Here is a 12,927-nt window from a genome sequence, read left to right as displayed (position 1 = left end):
GACTTTATTCCTTCAGTAAGGGCTTTGATACCCTTGCTCAGGTAGATTTACAGACTGACATATCATCAATTTCAAAACCCGAACCTTTTTCAACCCAAACCTGGTCCCAAGGGCCTCAGATCACAGATGTCTATAATCTCGCCCTGAATTGACGAATAAAGTCTTAATTTTGAGAATATCAACATGACACTCGATGCTACCGGAGCCTGATGGCTATCGCGTTTCAATAAGCATCGAGAATATCTACAACTCAACCTAGGTACAGGAGAATCTATTGATGACCTTCCCGATCCTTCCGATATATAATCATCTTTGATGCGATAAGCCAAACGTCTGGGTTAGTATTTGGCCCCTCTCAGGATTCAGTTTTGGTGAGTCAACCTCTCTAGACTTGCTCGTATTTTTCTCAAATACTTAAATTCAGTGACTTCCTCTCTCACAATATCTTAAGTCTACATTACCCCTTTGTATTTGAGATGACTTCCAAGGCTTTTAGGACAATCCATTTAGGACGATCTAATTGCAGGCCTCGATAGGGATGAAACTTCAAAGGGTCGGGTCAACTTGTCCAGCAAACGAGACTTCGATCTCAAGAAAGTCTAAGATTTCTGTGACTCTTCTGCTCCTCAAAACTGGATGAGTCTTGGGCGCAGCATTGTCACTTGCACAGTCAGAAGTAATGAACCGCTGAAACTAAATTTAAGCAATCAAGACTGCGACTCATCACTAGCGGGGCTAGGGGGTGAATGTTTATTCCAGCTACCCCCCGTTAACGCACTGGTCATTCACACATTTGAACCCGCAATATTGTCAATATATACTTGGAGCGTCCTGAGGGCCCTTGTGAGGAAGCAATCCCCACAATTGGCAGGTCTTTATAATCAAAATGTTGAACAAAATCGCTTTCGGAACCCCCTCAAACTCGCCTTGTCATTCTTTCAACAGATAAAATATCCATCAAGTGCACCAGTGTGGATTTCACCTCAATTTTACTTTCGGGTTACTTTCACTTTCAGTCCATCAGCGCTCGTGCGCTAGTGATAGTGAATACGAGCAATTGCTAATCCGGGTATTTATATGGCGATCTCCGAGATTTCCAGGTCTTCACGGCCCTAGGCCAATCGCATATTACCAACAGCATTCTCTTCCGAAAAGCCTGAAACCCCGGCAACGAATACGTGTTAACGTAAATGCCCTGAGAGTTTCCCCAGAACTCGCGCCGTCCTCCTATTTGAGATAACCTTGAAAGATATTGATTACCTAGGTAATCTTGAACGTGTGTCAGTCTGCTTCTATTTCACCTCACATTCACATTCATTTTGATCAACCAACGCACGTGCTAGTAACAGTGAAAATTAGCCCGCGTATATATACCACGATTTCTCTCTTCCTTTAAAAGTTTCTTTTTCTTTACACATGTTCCTAAACCCTGATTTTGAGAGTCATCTTGGACTTGCGTCGATGCTGAAGTCGAACGTGGGCTTGCGGCCTAAAGGTTGCTAGCATGGCCAGCATTTTACGGTATCAAACTGCCTCGTTCGACACGCCGGACAATGAATTTTTATTATGAGTGAAAAGACCGCCAGACCTTGAACTATATAAGTGAGGCATATGTTTCACCTCACGTTCATTTTTGACTAATTACCTAGGTAGCGCATATACTAGTGACAGTGCTCGCTTCTAGTATATATTCCAGGTCATCTCTCTACGCCAAGGTATTTTTTCTTCTTTACACATCTTTCCAAGGACCCACCGCATGAGTCTCTTCGGATTCGCAAAGATCTCTAGGTCCTGATATGACGGGTGTTGATGAGGAACACGTATTCCAAAAACGCACTGGCTATAAAGACTTGTGACTTACTTGTCAATGCGGACCCAAAAAGCTACTGGAGGGGAAGAAGCAAAAGAGCTCACTCAAAAGAAGTGTATCGGCCTGTCGAGTTCCATCTTCTTCATTAGAATTGAATCTGGCTATTCGTCAAAAATTGAGGCGGACAATACTAAATCTCTTCAACTTCCTTCTCTTAGAGAGAAACGAACCTATGTTACCAAGGTCTGAATATTTTGAGACATACGGATATCATCGGAAAATGCCGACTCCCCGTACTGTTTCGTACAATGTCACTTGTTTCTATGTCTGAACAGCCGAGTAGCACCGCGATAAGTCTATCTGTTTGGTGCGACACCGAAGAGTGACCTGACCGACGAATTCAACAATAATGGTTCCTCGGCCTCATATCACTTTCACCAAGGAGGGAGTGGTTGGCGATTTGCCCATATTTGAAAGCGAACAACCTCACGCTAAGAGCGAGCGAGATCTTATCAGCAATCCTATCACCCGTCATCCGTCAAAGTAACGTAAAAAAAAGATGCTCAATTTAACTTCGCGGTCCAGGCTAATGCATCAATGTGTCGTATTTTATTGGCTTATAAATCGAGCGCATCCTCAGCTCTCTTTTGTCCAGGCCTTTATTGCAACGAATCCTCATAGCCTGGACACCGTCTTCCTGGTTCTATAAAGCTACTTGGTGGAACCTGGTCCCTATCTAGCATGCTCGCATGCTTGCACCAAGGACACCATTCGTTGTCACGAATATGTCTGGAGGCACATGTTCGATGAGGCTAGCCTCCAATCTTTTCCCAGCCCGGCTCAAGCTTTCCCTGTAATAGAATATGCAAATTCCACTCCGCAACCTTGCGCTCTTGGATACAGTAACCAGACTTAATGCTGGAATTACAACCAAACTAATCTGGTTTTCTCTGTATTCATTTTTGCGAAGAATATGAATGCCGATGCATCACAAGATCTCTGATTTATGAAGTCCAGAATAGAATACAGTGCTAACTTCTAGCTAGGCATGGTTCAGAAGCCGCGGGAGGAGGTTGGCAAGCGAAGGACTTCTGTTTACGGGGTGGCGACTGACACCAGCACTTTTCACTTCATCAAGTTGGATGAGAAATCCGTCTTTTGGGTTATCCCAGTGGGCCCCGCAGATGGAAAAAAGGGCAAATACTCAAAGATTCTTCGGATCTTAGTTTATATGATCCGAAAAGCAGCGACAACCTCTCCCACCCACTCCAAAGAGTCAACAGGCAATAATGATGATGGACCAATTTCGCTAGATGACATGCAAAATGCTGATATCAAGGCGATTTTGAAAAGAAAGAGATAATTACTCTGTGGGCCACTGAAGGGTGAGCCGGGCTAAAGAGACAGAGCTTTGATACGTGGCTGCAGCGGCCTATTGATGAGCTTATCCTACACAAGAACATGATCTTCTATCGGGCAGTTTTCCACCTGCGGGGACTCGATATAGCGCATGAGCTTAATACCTTCATATTCCCATTGACCGCTGTAGTACTTTGGAGTCTGATTAGGATCCATGTTGTCGAAAGTTCAATTTGTAGTTTCTGTGAGTTAGAAGACTTCTTCGTGTTGGATTAGTAGCAGACTAGGGCGAACAGAGCGTATTTCAGTCCCCGTAACTTTTCTTTCTACTCAAGATGACCATTTTTGAACAAAGGACGGTGATGGACAGTGGAATGTAGCTATCTAACAATAACCAAGAAAAAAGAAAGCACCTGCCAGAAAGCAGAACAGAGAGAACAATAAGACTTTGGAATCGACCCCAGTCGTTTAGAACCTTGGAAATGCAATTATCATTCAGCCTTACCTAGGTTACCTAGCTTCGAGAGATTTGAAAAAAATTCCGAGACTATGTCATTTTGTGATCATCAAATTATAAATGTAGAGTGCTAGTTAAATCTTGGAATCAGAGGATTTCCGGACCGAATTCGTCTCCCCATTATGACCTGTCTGACCTTCAAGATCGTGAAGTATTCTCCCAAATTTCTGGTTATCCTTCGGTCCAAACGACAATTGTCGAAAGACTCTATGATTAGTCTGTTCACGTAGAACCTCATCTTCCGTGTCAGATGAGCCCCGACAAGCATGAATAATGAACATGATTCTGTCCACGCACGTGGGAATCAAGTGGCCGAGAACGCACCACAACACGCCGACTGTGATTATAACAGCCACTAACGCCGTGACTATCATATAAACAAGCAAGTTACGATCAGGAGCATTGCTCATACTGAAAATGCTGACGGCAAGACCGACAGGTAGAAAGAAGACGGTCACGTATGTGAAGAGAGTGACGTTCTCCGATTCCCTCAGGGCCTTTTTGGATCGGATCGCGTCTTGCGCACTGGTCACAAGAGCAATGAGGAACTCGATACGAGCTGCTGTTGCTTTGATTTCACGCACGTGGTCTTCAAAATGGGCTTGCTTTTGTTTGATTGCTTTGCGATATTTCTGTTCGTCTTCCCTCGTCCAGCGGGGTCTCTCTCTACCCTGAGAGCTTTCTCGGCCATTGAATTGTTCAGTTAACCCTTGGAGACTGTTGATGTTGTTCTTTAAAATGACCAGGACCTGGAAACTTTCGCGTAGTTCCCCGGGCTTTCGATCCTCGAAGCTGTCCTTGGAAAAGTATTTTTCTCCTGCGTCTGATGCGGTTAAGCGCGGCCCTTGTTCGATTCGTCGTAAGATTATTCCTGTGCTGCTGCAGACTTTTGCCAGAATATGATTCAACAGGATCAGCTCCAGAACTTTTCTCTGTTGCCAGTGCGTGTCGTGGCTGCGATCGTATTCATCCAGAGGGGGGTAGTTGGCAAGCTCTGTAGGATCTGCAAAGTTCTGCAACACGTGGCTAGTCCAATAACGATCGAAAAAGTCGCCCACGATCCGGAAGCTAATCACTGCATCAACCAGATAGGCATCATTGCCAAAAATTCCGCATATTTGTGACTTGAGCTGTCGAACATGGGTAGGGGCTTGTGCAGGCGCTTCGCCGTCGACAGGCTTATAAAACTGAAAGAAACGGAAATGTACTTCGGTCACCCAGTTGTTGACAACTGCTGAAGTGTCATCATAGAAGTAATTTGCATGCAGTTTGGCATGTCGATCGAAGAACTGTGCCATATGTACTCGCTCAAGTTCTGGTGATGCGATGTAACACATGGTAGAGACAATATAGTCTGCAGCTCTCAGGTATATGAGGCGCTTTTTGCTCTCTTCAGCGCTGCGCTGTTGCTGCAGTCGTTCCCACAAGCCTTTGTATGAGTCATATACACCTTGGACACACTTCTCATCAACAGACCATTTGCGCTGCTTTTTTCCTTTGCGGACGTCGTCGACTGTCGCAAAACATCTGCCTATAGGGTGGAGCGTAAAAGGATTCATTGCCTGTCTGAGGTAATAATTACGCATTGTCTCCTGTATAGCAAGCGGAGCCTCGGCCTGGATTTGACGGAGCTTTTGTCTATCCTTTGGTGGAGTAAAATCCAGAAAATCGGGATACTTATAGAGCCATTCCTCGGGTAGTTCGACGATATTGCTGAGGTCCACGAGTCTGCCGTATGGGTTCTGCCGCTTAAGGGTTCTTTGGATTGCCAATGTTCGATTCTGAAAACTGAAATAGTCTTGAGTGGCGCCAGGATTGATACCAGAGATGGGAGATAGATCGATGGTTCTTTTTAGAGACGGCATTTCTCCCTCAAATGATCTTTCTCCTGTCTTAGATGCTTCGCCAGAACTAAAATATGCTACTTTCTCTCCCCTCATTGTCCGTAAGAGGATAAAAGGAATTTCAAAACCGACGTGGAAGTAGAAATCACGAAAGATTTCACGATCAAACAGCACTGGCTCTTTGCTGAAAGAATCTAGTTGTCCCGGGAAAAGTCCATTCTCTGATGAGGAATTCAAGATAATCTTTTGGGCATGGATGAACATCTCGGGAGGCGTGAATTCACTTTCCAGTTGATGGCCTTGCTTCGCCATCTCAATGGCTAGACCATAGCGAAGGGGATTGTCCCACTGTGTTTCATCGTTGCTGGCTTCATCATGCTGAACTTGCGCTTTGATCAAATGCTTCCATACTGTTTCTTCGCCCTCAAAGAAGCCCCATTCCAGCCCATAATATAGGATCGTGTCGCGAGAATGTAGCAGGAAGCGAGTTTCACGTGCAGTACGAGTGACACTTAGCATTCTCTTCTTCATAATGTCGTTTTCGAGTGTAAAACGTCGCAGGTTCTGCCTTCTTAGATCCTCTGACGTGAAGTTTAAACGCGGCTCCAAGGTAGACTTTCGCGGCCCTTGATGTGAAAGATGTTTCTTTATATCCAAGAATGTTTTCAGAGTATCATGAGGACTCTCCTTCTCTGTAGCCTCCACACGCTGAGTCAAGTCCTCGATGTTCCTGAGCGCCTTCCATATCCATACATGATCGCTAAGACGATATATCGGAATTTCTGAGTCGCTCAAGTGCTGCCATGTTGGAGAGATGTGGTTTCTGGTGTCTATCAGTTGTTCGAACCAGCCCAAGGTAAATCGCCCCAGCATGCTGCAAACAAACAGAAGATCGTCTATGTCTGAGAACACTTTGACATATTCTGTTGCTTTAATGATGTGGATCGGAATGTTTGTAGGGCTATCTGGCGGAAGATCTGTTTCCTCCGAGTTCTCCATTCTTTTGCCATTGATGTGAATGTTCGAAGAGCAAGCGTCGTCGGCATCTAAGGAGAGGATGCATTCAAGGTGGCCTCTACATACTTCATGGATCCGTTGTCGCAACTCTAGTGAGTCGGTTCCCAAGCATTCGTACATCTTCAACATGAACATGAATGAAAAACTGTCATAATTAGCTTTGATTTGAATTCTTGGGAGGAAACAGTTCATACTAGCTTCCTGATACACTGACATTGTGATCCCCAAAATCGCCACAAGTTAGAGCTACTGGTCCCAATCGCTTGTTGGCTGGTACACTCCTATGAAGGACGTCTTCCTTGCCCCCGGGGGCATTGAGTGTGATCATCGGGGCTGGTATTAATGTTTTGGAATCTGATGAGGCATTCTTTTGAAATGGAATACTACACACAGACAGTATATGTTCAAGATTTCGTCGTAGGTACCAGCCCAAATCTGGATCAGAGAAAGATGAAGTTTCCAGAGCAGGTGCCTCAGGCGGAACAAATTTGAGATCATCCGAGGAGATTAGACATCGTTTCCAGTCCTCCTTGAGGGTAATCATTTGAAGCTTGAATGCCGCGGTAACCTCTACCTTGAACTGCTTGTTGAAATCATGTTCAATGAGGATTGGCTTGTTCCCCTCTAGCTCTTGTGCATTTCCATCTTTGAATAAGCCCACAAGCACGCAAATACGTTCTTGGGTCATATCAAATCCCGCGGCATCCTCTATGTCTATGATTCCGTAACCATGGGGTCCACGTAAGCATTGCATCTGTAAGTCTTCTCGCTTCTCCAAGAAGTCCAAATCTTGCATGCTGAAATTAGGGTTGAACTCTAGTTTGAGCGGGTCCGTAGATATGCTCCGTCCAGTAATCTCCATATGCTGTACTATCACATTGTCATGGCACCAGAGTTTGACGTTGATTGTAAAGTTATCAACACTTTTATATGAGATGACGGGCCAACGGTCTGCCAGAAAATTCACGGTGGGTGGCTCCGATGATAAAAGGTTTAATACTCTAAGCCCAAACCCTGCGTTGAGAGTTTGTGCACTTTCTAAAAAGCGCGATGTGCGCCAATAGACATACCAAGCCTGGGGATTATCAGGTAATCCCAGGCTGATCATGCCCGAATGAAGACGACTGCTCTTCATGGGACGACAGATACGCAGCAGTGAGCCATAGATACCGGCACTTGCTGTCGTTCCTTGATCACCAAAAGAAACATAGGGTGCATGCCTTTTTGTCGTATTTTCATGCGGTTGCTCCTGGTCGTCAAACTGGAGATTTGCTGATCCATAGGGAGTTGTTGTTGGTCGTGGGGCTGGGAAGAGGTCAGTATTTTCTCCAACGCATTTGGTACTTTCAGCCCACACTCACGCTTGACTAAATTTTGGAAATGCTCGTCATCTATGCCCGGAAGATTTAGAAATTTCATTTCGATCATCTTGGGTGGCTTCATGGTGGTGAGAAGAGAAGAGCTCAGAAGAGCACAAGGGCTCTTCTGAGTCTAGAGATCCCTCTCTCGTATGCTTAGACATGATGATCCCGTGCTAGTGAACATTTAAAGCACTAGCTTTCGTAAATAATCAGCTGGTCTTTTGACCACTAATATGACCTCCTGCGTCAGATGGCCCCCTAAGCCCCGCTTATTAATGACACGTGATGTAGTGGAAAAAGCAATTTTTATCTATCTACAGAGCGGGGAAAGAGACCTGAGTCTTCACAAAGTCGCGTTGAGAAAGCCTCACACTTAAAAGGAAGGAAAGTGTATAAATACAAGTATACAGACTGACATAAAGTTTGGTTCGATGATATTGTCAAGAAATAATAAAGGCGGTATGTTATGGCAGTAATTAATAGATAGGATGCACTTACTTAACCCCTCAAAACGGTGTAGTAAGTATATGGCAGACCTCATACGCAGAGCGAAATATGCTCTCTTAAATCGATTCCAAGATTGATAATTTCAATGATAAGACAGTTATCTTGCTTGGAATACGCATTTTACTGGGGATCCTAAGTCCTCTCCTTTTTTTTCCCACAATCTTGAAAGATTCTATACACTCAGGCTATTCCATATTCGTTTGAGTTAGTTAGCACATTACGCCGGAAAATAAATTTCTTATGGGGCGCTCGACAAAAGTCCTCAAATATTTCCCACAAGTTAGCTAGGTAAGATGCGCAGAAGGAATATTAGTTACATCATTCCAGGAAAAGCAAGCTGGAATCGATCATATTTTTGTTTCTCATACTGCAGAGTAAGTCTAGGTACTTTCTGAAAAAAAAACTTCCTCTCACAATAGGCCAACCTCAGGAGTACGGAGAAGCTCAAGTGGTCATATCTAGCCATTAATGAAAAGGCCTCCCATAGAAATACATGTTTTTCAATCAACAACCATGCCACCAATTCTCCGCCAAAAAGCACAATCTGAGCACAGTCCCTCCGGCAATAAACTCTCTGCTTTGGAGGATAAATTAATAGAATAACGGATAGTGTCTATAGGTTCAGGGGTGCAGCTCTGACACATACTATGTTAAGAGATATGGCCAATCTACTACTCCAATCCCTCCCTATGCAACATTCGCACATGCCTTTTGCCACCTCATGACAACTTAATAGTTTACAAAGTGTTACAATAACTAACTTCCAATTCTAGTAACTTATTGATGCTCGAAAGTCTCACCATTTTCTATCAAATTGTGAGCTAAAGATACTCGAAGAGCTGAGTGATTCCCTCCCCATAGGCTAGATAAAAGTTCTCTCCTACTTTCGTCCATTGGAGCTTCATACTTCTCTTCACTGAAAATCAAAGTGTCTTATATGCACTCTAGTGCATAACCCTGACTAATTGAGGAATATGCATATAGGTTGCATACGCAACGGTGCGTCCTTGGTCTCTCCAAATTGGCCCGACTGGCTGAAATGTTCTCTCGCAGATTTCAGGTTCAGGAACCTTTGACCAATCAAGTTACTCAATCTTCAATATATCTGTGTTATCATACAATATCCTCACCTTTACATGGAGATGCATGGTGTGCAAACGGTCACTAGCATACTGGGATTCCTGCGGTCTAGTACAAAGACTCGAGAAGAATCCTTATGACTCCTGCATTTAAAATAATAGCTCTTTTCTGTTTCTATCATAGTTTCATTAGTACACTTGATAGTAGGCTCCGGATCGATGTTCATGTTGTGAACCTGGATTTTGCCGCGAATTTTCAACAGACCCAGATAGTCTTGAATTTTCCATTGCGCTACATATTTGGACTTGGCTTTCGTTTATTACGTGCCTGCTTCACGTTCTAACTACCGATTATGCTGCTTATCATTACCTGCTGTCATATGTTTTGTAAAAGGTGATTATTCAAATTTATTCTGCTAAAATAACAATAGTTAACGTTGTCCACATGGGAGAAGCAGCAAAGGAAGAAAATGCAGAAAAGAGCTCGCCCTGTAGATGAGGAGTATTAAGCTATTTGCGTCTATGTAGTCCAGAAGAGGGACCGACTGATGTGCATTGTTTTAGGGTTCCAGCAGCCAAAATAGGGTGGATGTCGCCCGAGATGGGGGAAAGCTTGAGTGTTAGTGGGGTTGATTTCAGTTGGAAGTAGATCACTCTCTTTCAATAATTGAATCACCCGAGCGAGGCAAAGCAAATATTGGACGTGAAGCGATGTAAATCAAAAATCCATGAAGTCATATCGGTCTTAACTATAGCTTCAATTATTCCAACTGTATATTGAAATGTTCAGTACGGGCAGAAATAGGTCTTGTATGAGCAATTACTTCATATCCATATTGAATTTCCAGTGTGTATTGTCAGTATAAAAAGGTCAGATGTTCACTTATCTCCCCTCATAGATTCGGATTTCGCCGTTATCAAAGGTGGAGTACGTATGCCGATTCCGACCGAAGACTATAACTAACTCAATGTCCCTTCCTTTGACCAACTTTTCTAAAAATTTAATTTGATATATTTCCACCTCATCTGTAATGCCATCCCCAGAACTGAGTCAACAGCTTCCTTGCATCCGTGGTGTTAAGATAGCCGGCTCTTCATCGCATTGGGATATTAACCTCGATTACCAAGACTCCCATGGCACAATTTCCTCTATAACCCCGCATGGTTCTTCTAGAGAAGAATCTCAATTTCCACTCGTGTTACCAGCATTGACACATCCACACATTCATTTGGATAAAGCATTTGTGCATAGTGCTTGCGAATATGCTCACCTACTTCCCTCTAATGGGTCATTTCAAGAGGCCTTGTATTTCACAACTAAAGCCAAGGAACAGTTCACTTATCCTGGCCTTCTTCAGCGAGGTGAATGGCTACTAGCTGAGTCAGTCGCGTCAGGAGTTACAGCTATGAGGGCCTTTGTAGAGGTCGATCATACAGTACAATTTAAGTGCCTAGATGCGGCAGTCACGTTAAAAGAGCAATGGAGAGATTCATGTCACGTCCAAATTGTCTGTTTTGCGCAAGATCCTATATTCTCTGGCGAACATGGAGAAGAGAATAAGACCATAATTGAGGATGCTCTCGAACGGTATTCGCAAATTGACGTTATTGGAACCACTCCTTATGTCGAAACAAGTCCTGATGCTTCAAAGAAGAATATTGACTGGGCGATTCACCAAGCCTTAAAGCTGCACAAACACCTTGATTTTCATCTCGACTATAATCTAGATACCACCAAGGAACCCTTGGTCTGGTACATCTTGACAGCCCTGCAACAGCAGAATTGGAACACTCGCTCGACAAACCAATTAGTAATGCTGGGTCATTGTACGAGGCTGACCCTCTTCAGTGAAGAAGATTGGATCCAAATCTCGCGCATCATTCATGACAATGAACTTCCAGTTAGCTTTGTGGGCTTACCAACTAGTGACATATACATGGCAGCGCCTCCCGGACAAGAAAAGTCCCAAAATCCACCTAGGGGTACTCTGCAAGTCCCGAAGCTGATTCGCAACCACGGACTCGATGTAGTCATAGGAGTGAACAATGTCGGGAACGCATTTACGCCGTGGGGATCTGCAGATCCATTGTTCTTGGCTTGTCTTGGTGTAGGGATCTATCAGGCTGGAACGCAGGCAGATGCAGATCTCTTATATGAGTGTGTATCTACGCGTGCCCGTGCCTCTATTGGTTTATCGCCGCCTCAGAATTTAGCTTTCGCGAGTGGTGGTTGTACTGATTTTGTCATATTTCGAGATCGAGATGAGACTGGATGCGGCGTGTCCCGTCAACGTGATAGTGTGAGAGCAGTTGTATGGGATCCTCCTGCACGTTTCAGCAGAGACGTAATCATCAATGGTCGATTGAAAGGTCCCGTTAAGGAAGGGGTTATTTCGGATTCGGGGCTCATTTTCTTAGGACAGAAATGAAGAGTACCCAATAAATGATTAATATGCAGTTTCGAATAATTGAAATTGAAAATTCAGCAACGCGATGTAGCAATGTCAAGTGGGCATAATTACCAGGTGATTTTTCATGACTATTATATCTCCCATTCTACACCAGATCCTTTAATTATTCTATCCAATTCCACTTCGAAATAGATCACAAAGAATGCCCACTTTACTCAACTTCTTCCACGTCTTTCACCATATCCAGACACCGGGAAAAAATTCATAGCAAAACACCTGCATCATCCAAAAGCCCCGTCGAAATAGCCTACATCGTAACAATATGTGGGTCCAAGGGTGAGGAGAGTGAAGACCAAACCAAGGCAGGCTCCAATCTCACCCGTATCAAGCCAAATAGCCCGAACAGAACTCTCTGTACTACTTGGAGCTTTCTTATAAGCATACTCGGTTCTGTGGCAAAGCAGAAGACCTCCGCCAACAGCCCATTAAAGTAGATAGTGATTTGGAGAAAGACTGCGACCTGATTTGGGATTGTACGGTCCTTCGCCGCGGTACATGCGAGTGGTCATAGCATGGGCCAGCTTGATAAATGAGCTTTTGAGCTGCGGTAGTGTAGATCATGGCGAATGTCAGAGCAAAGAATCCGACTATAGCAGATCAAATTTTTATTGACATTATACATGGCAATCAATAAATCAATACTATACAGCAAGAGCATTCCGAACGCCAGAACGTAGAAAACAGTACGAAGGAAATATGGCGTAGTAAATCAGCCCAAATGATAATCCCACAAAACCAAAACCAAACAGTTCATCACGAAGTATATCCCACTTCCTTTGCTCCCCTCATCTTCTTCCATATAATCCACATTTTCTCCCATCCTTCTCTTGTGATTCAATCTTGGTAAGGTGTATTCGTCCAGGACTTCTCGGTAAGTCATGGGTTTCGAGGTTTCCTGATATCCAGCGTTTCCACAACGCCGCACCACTGTCATCTCGCGACAAACATTATACATGGCTACG

General features: G+C 44.0%; 3 protein-coding genes across 3 annotated transcripts; 2 read left to right on the top strand and 1 right to left on the bottom strand.

Annotated features, from left to right (window-relative positions):
• Positions 1-2,858: 2,858 nt before the first annotated feature.
• N7495_002703 (uncharacterized protein) lies at positions 2,859-3,173 on the top strand (the record flags this gene model as incomplete). Its single annotated transcript, XM_057205372.1, has 1 exon — positions 2,859-3,173. The coding sequence occupies one exon, from the start codon at positions 2,859-2,861 to the stop codon at positions 3,171-3,173; it is 315 nt and encodes a 104-aa protein (XP_057065979.1).
• A 587-nt stretch (positions 3,174-3,760) lies between these two features.
• Positions 3,761-7,990, bottom strand: N7495_002702 (uncharacterized protein; the record flags this gene model as incomplete). Its single annotated transcript, XM_057205371.1, has 3 exons — positions 3,761-6,634; positions 6,798-7,852; positions 7,909-7,990. 3 exons carry the CDS (start codon positions 7,988-7,990, stop codon positions 3,761-3,763), a joined length of 4,011 nt encoding a protein of 1,336 aa, XP_057065978.1.
• Positions 7,991-10,525: 2,535 nt separating this feature from the next.
• On the top strand, positions 10,526-11,923 carry N7495_002701 (putative zinc metallopeptidase; the record flags this gene model as incomplete). Its single annotated transcript, XM_057205370.1, has 1 exon — positions 10,526-11,923. One exon carries the CDS (start codon positions 10,526-10,528, stop codon positions 11,921-11,923), a length of 1,398 nt encoding a protein of 465 aa, XP_057065977.1.
• Between the last annotated feature and the right edge of the window lie 1,004 nt (positions 11,924-12,927).

The sequence above is a fragment of the Penicillium taxi genome (genome assembly GCF_028828555.1).
Source record: "Penicillium taxi strain IBT 34144 chromosome Unknown utg000002l_segment0_segment0, whole genome shotgun sequence".
In the NCBI taxonomy this organism is placed as follows: Eukaryota; Fungi; Ascomycota; class Eurotiomycetes; order Eurotiales; family Aspergillaceae; genus Penicillium; species Penicillium taxi.
Note: the sequence above shows the minus strand (reverse complement) of the source record. Positions and strands in the feature narration are given on the sequence as shown.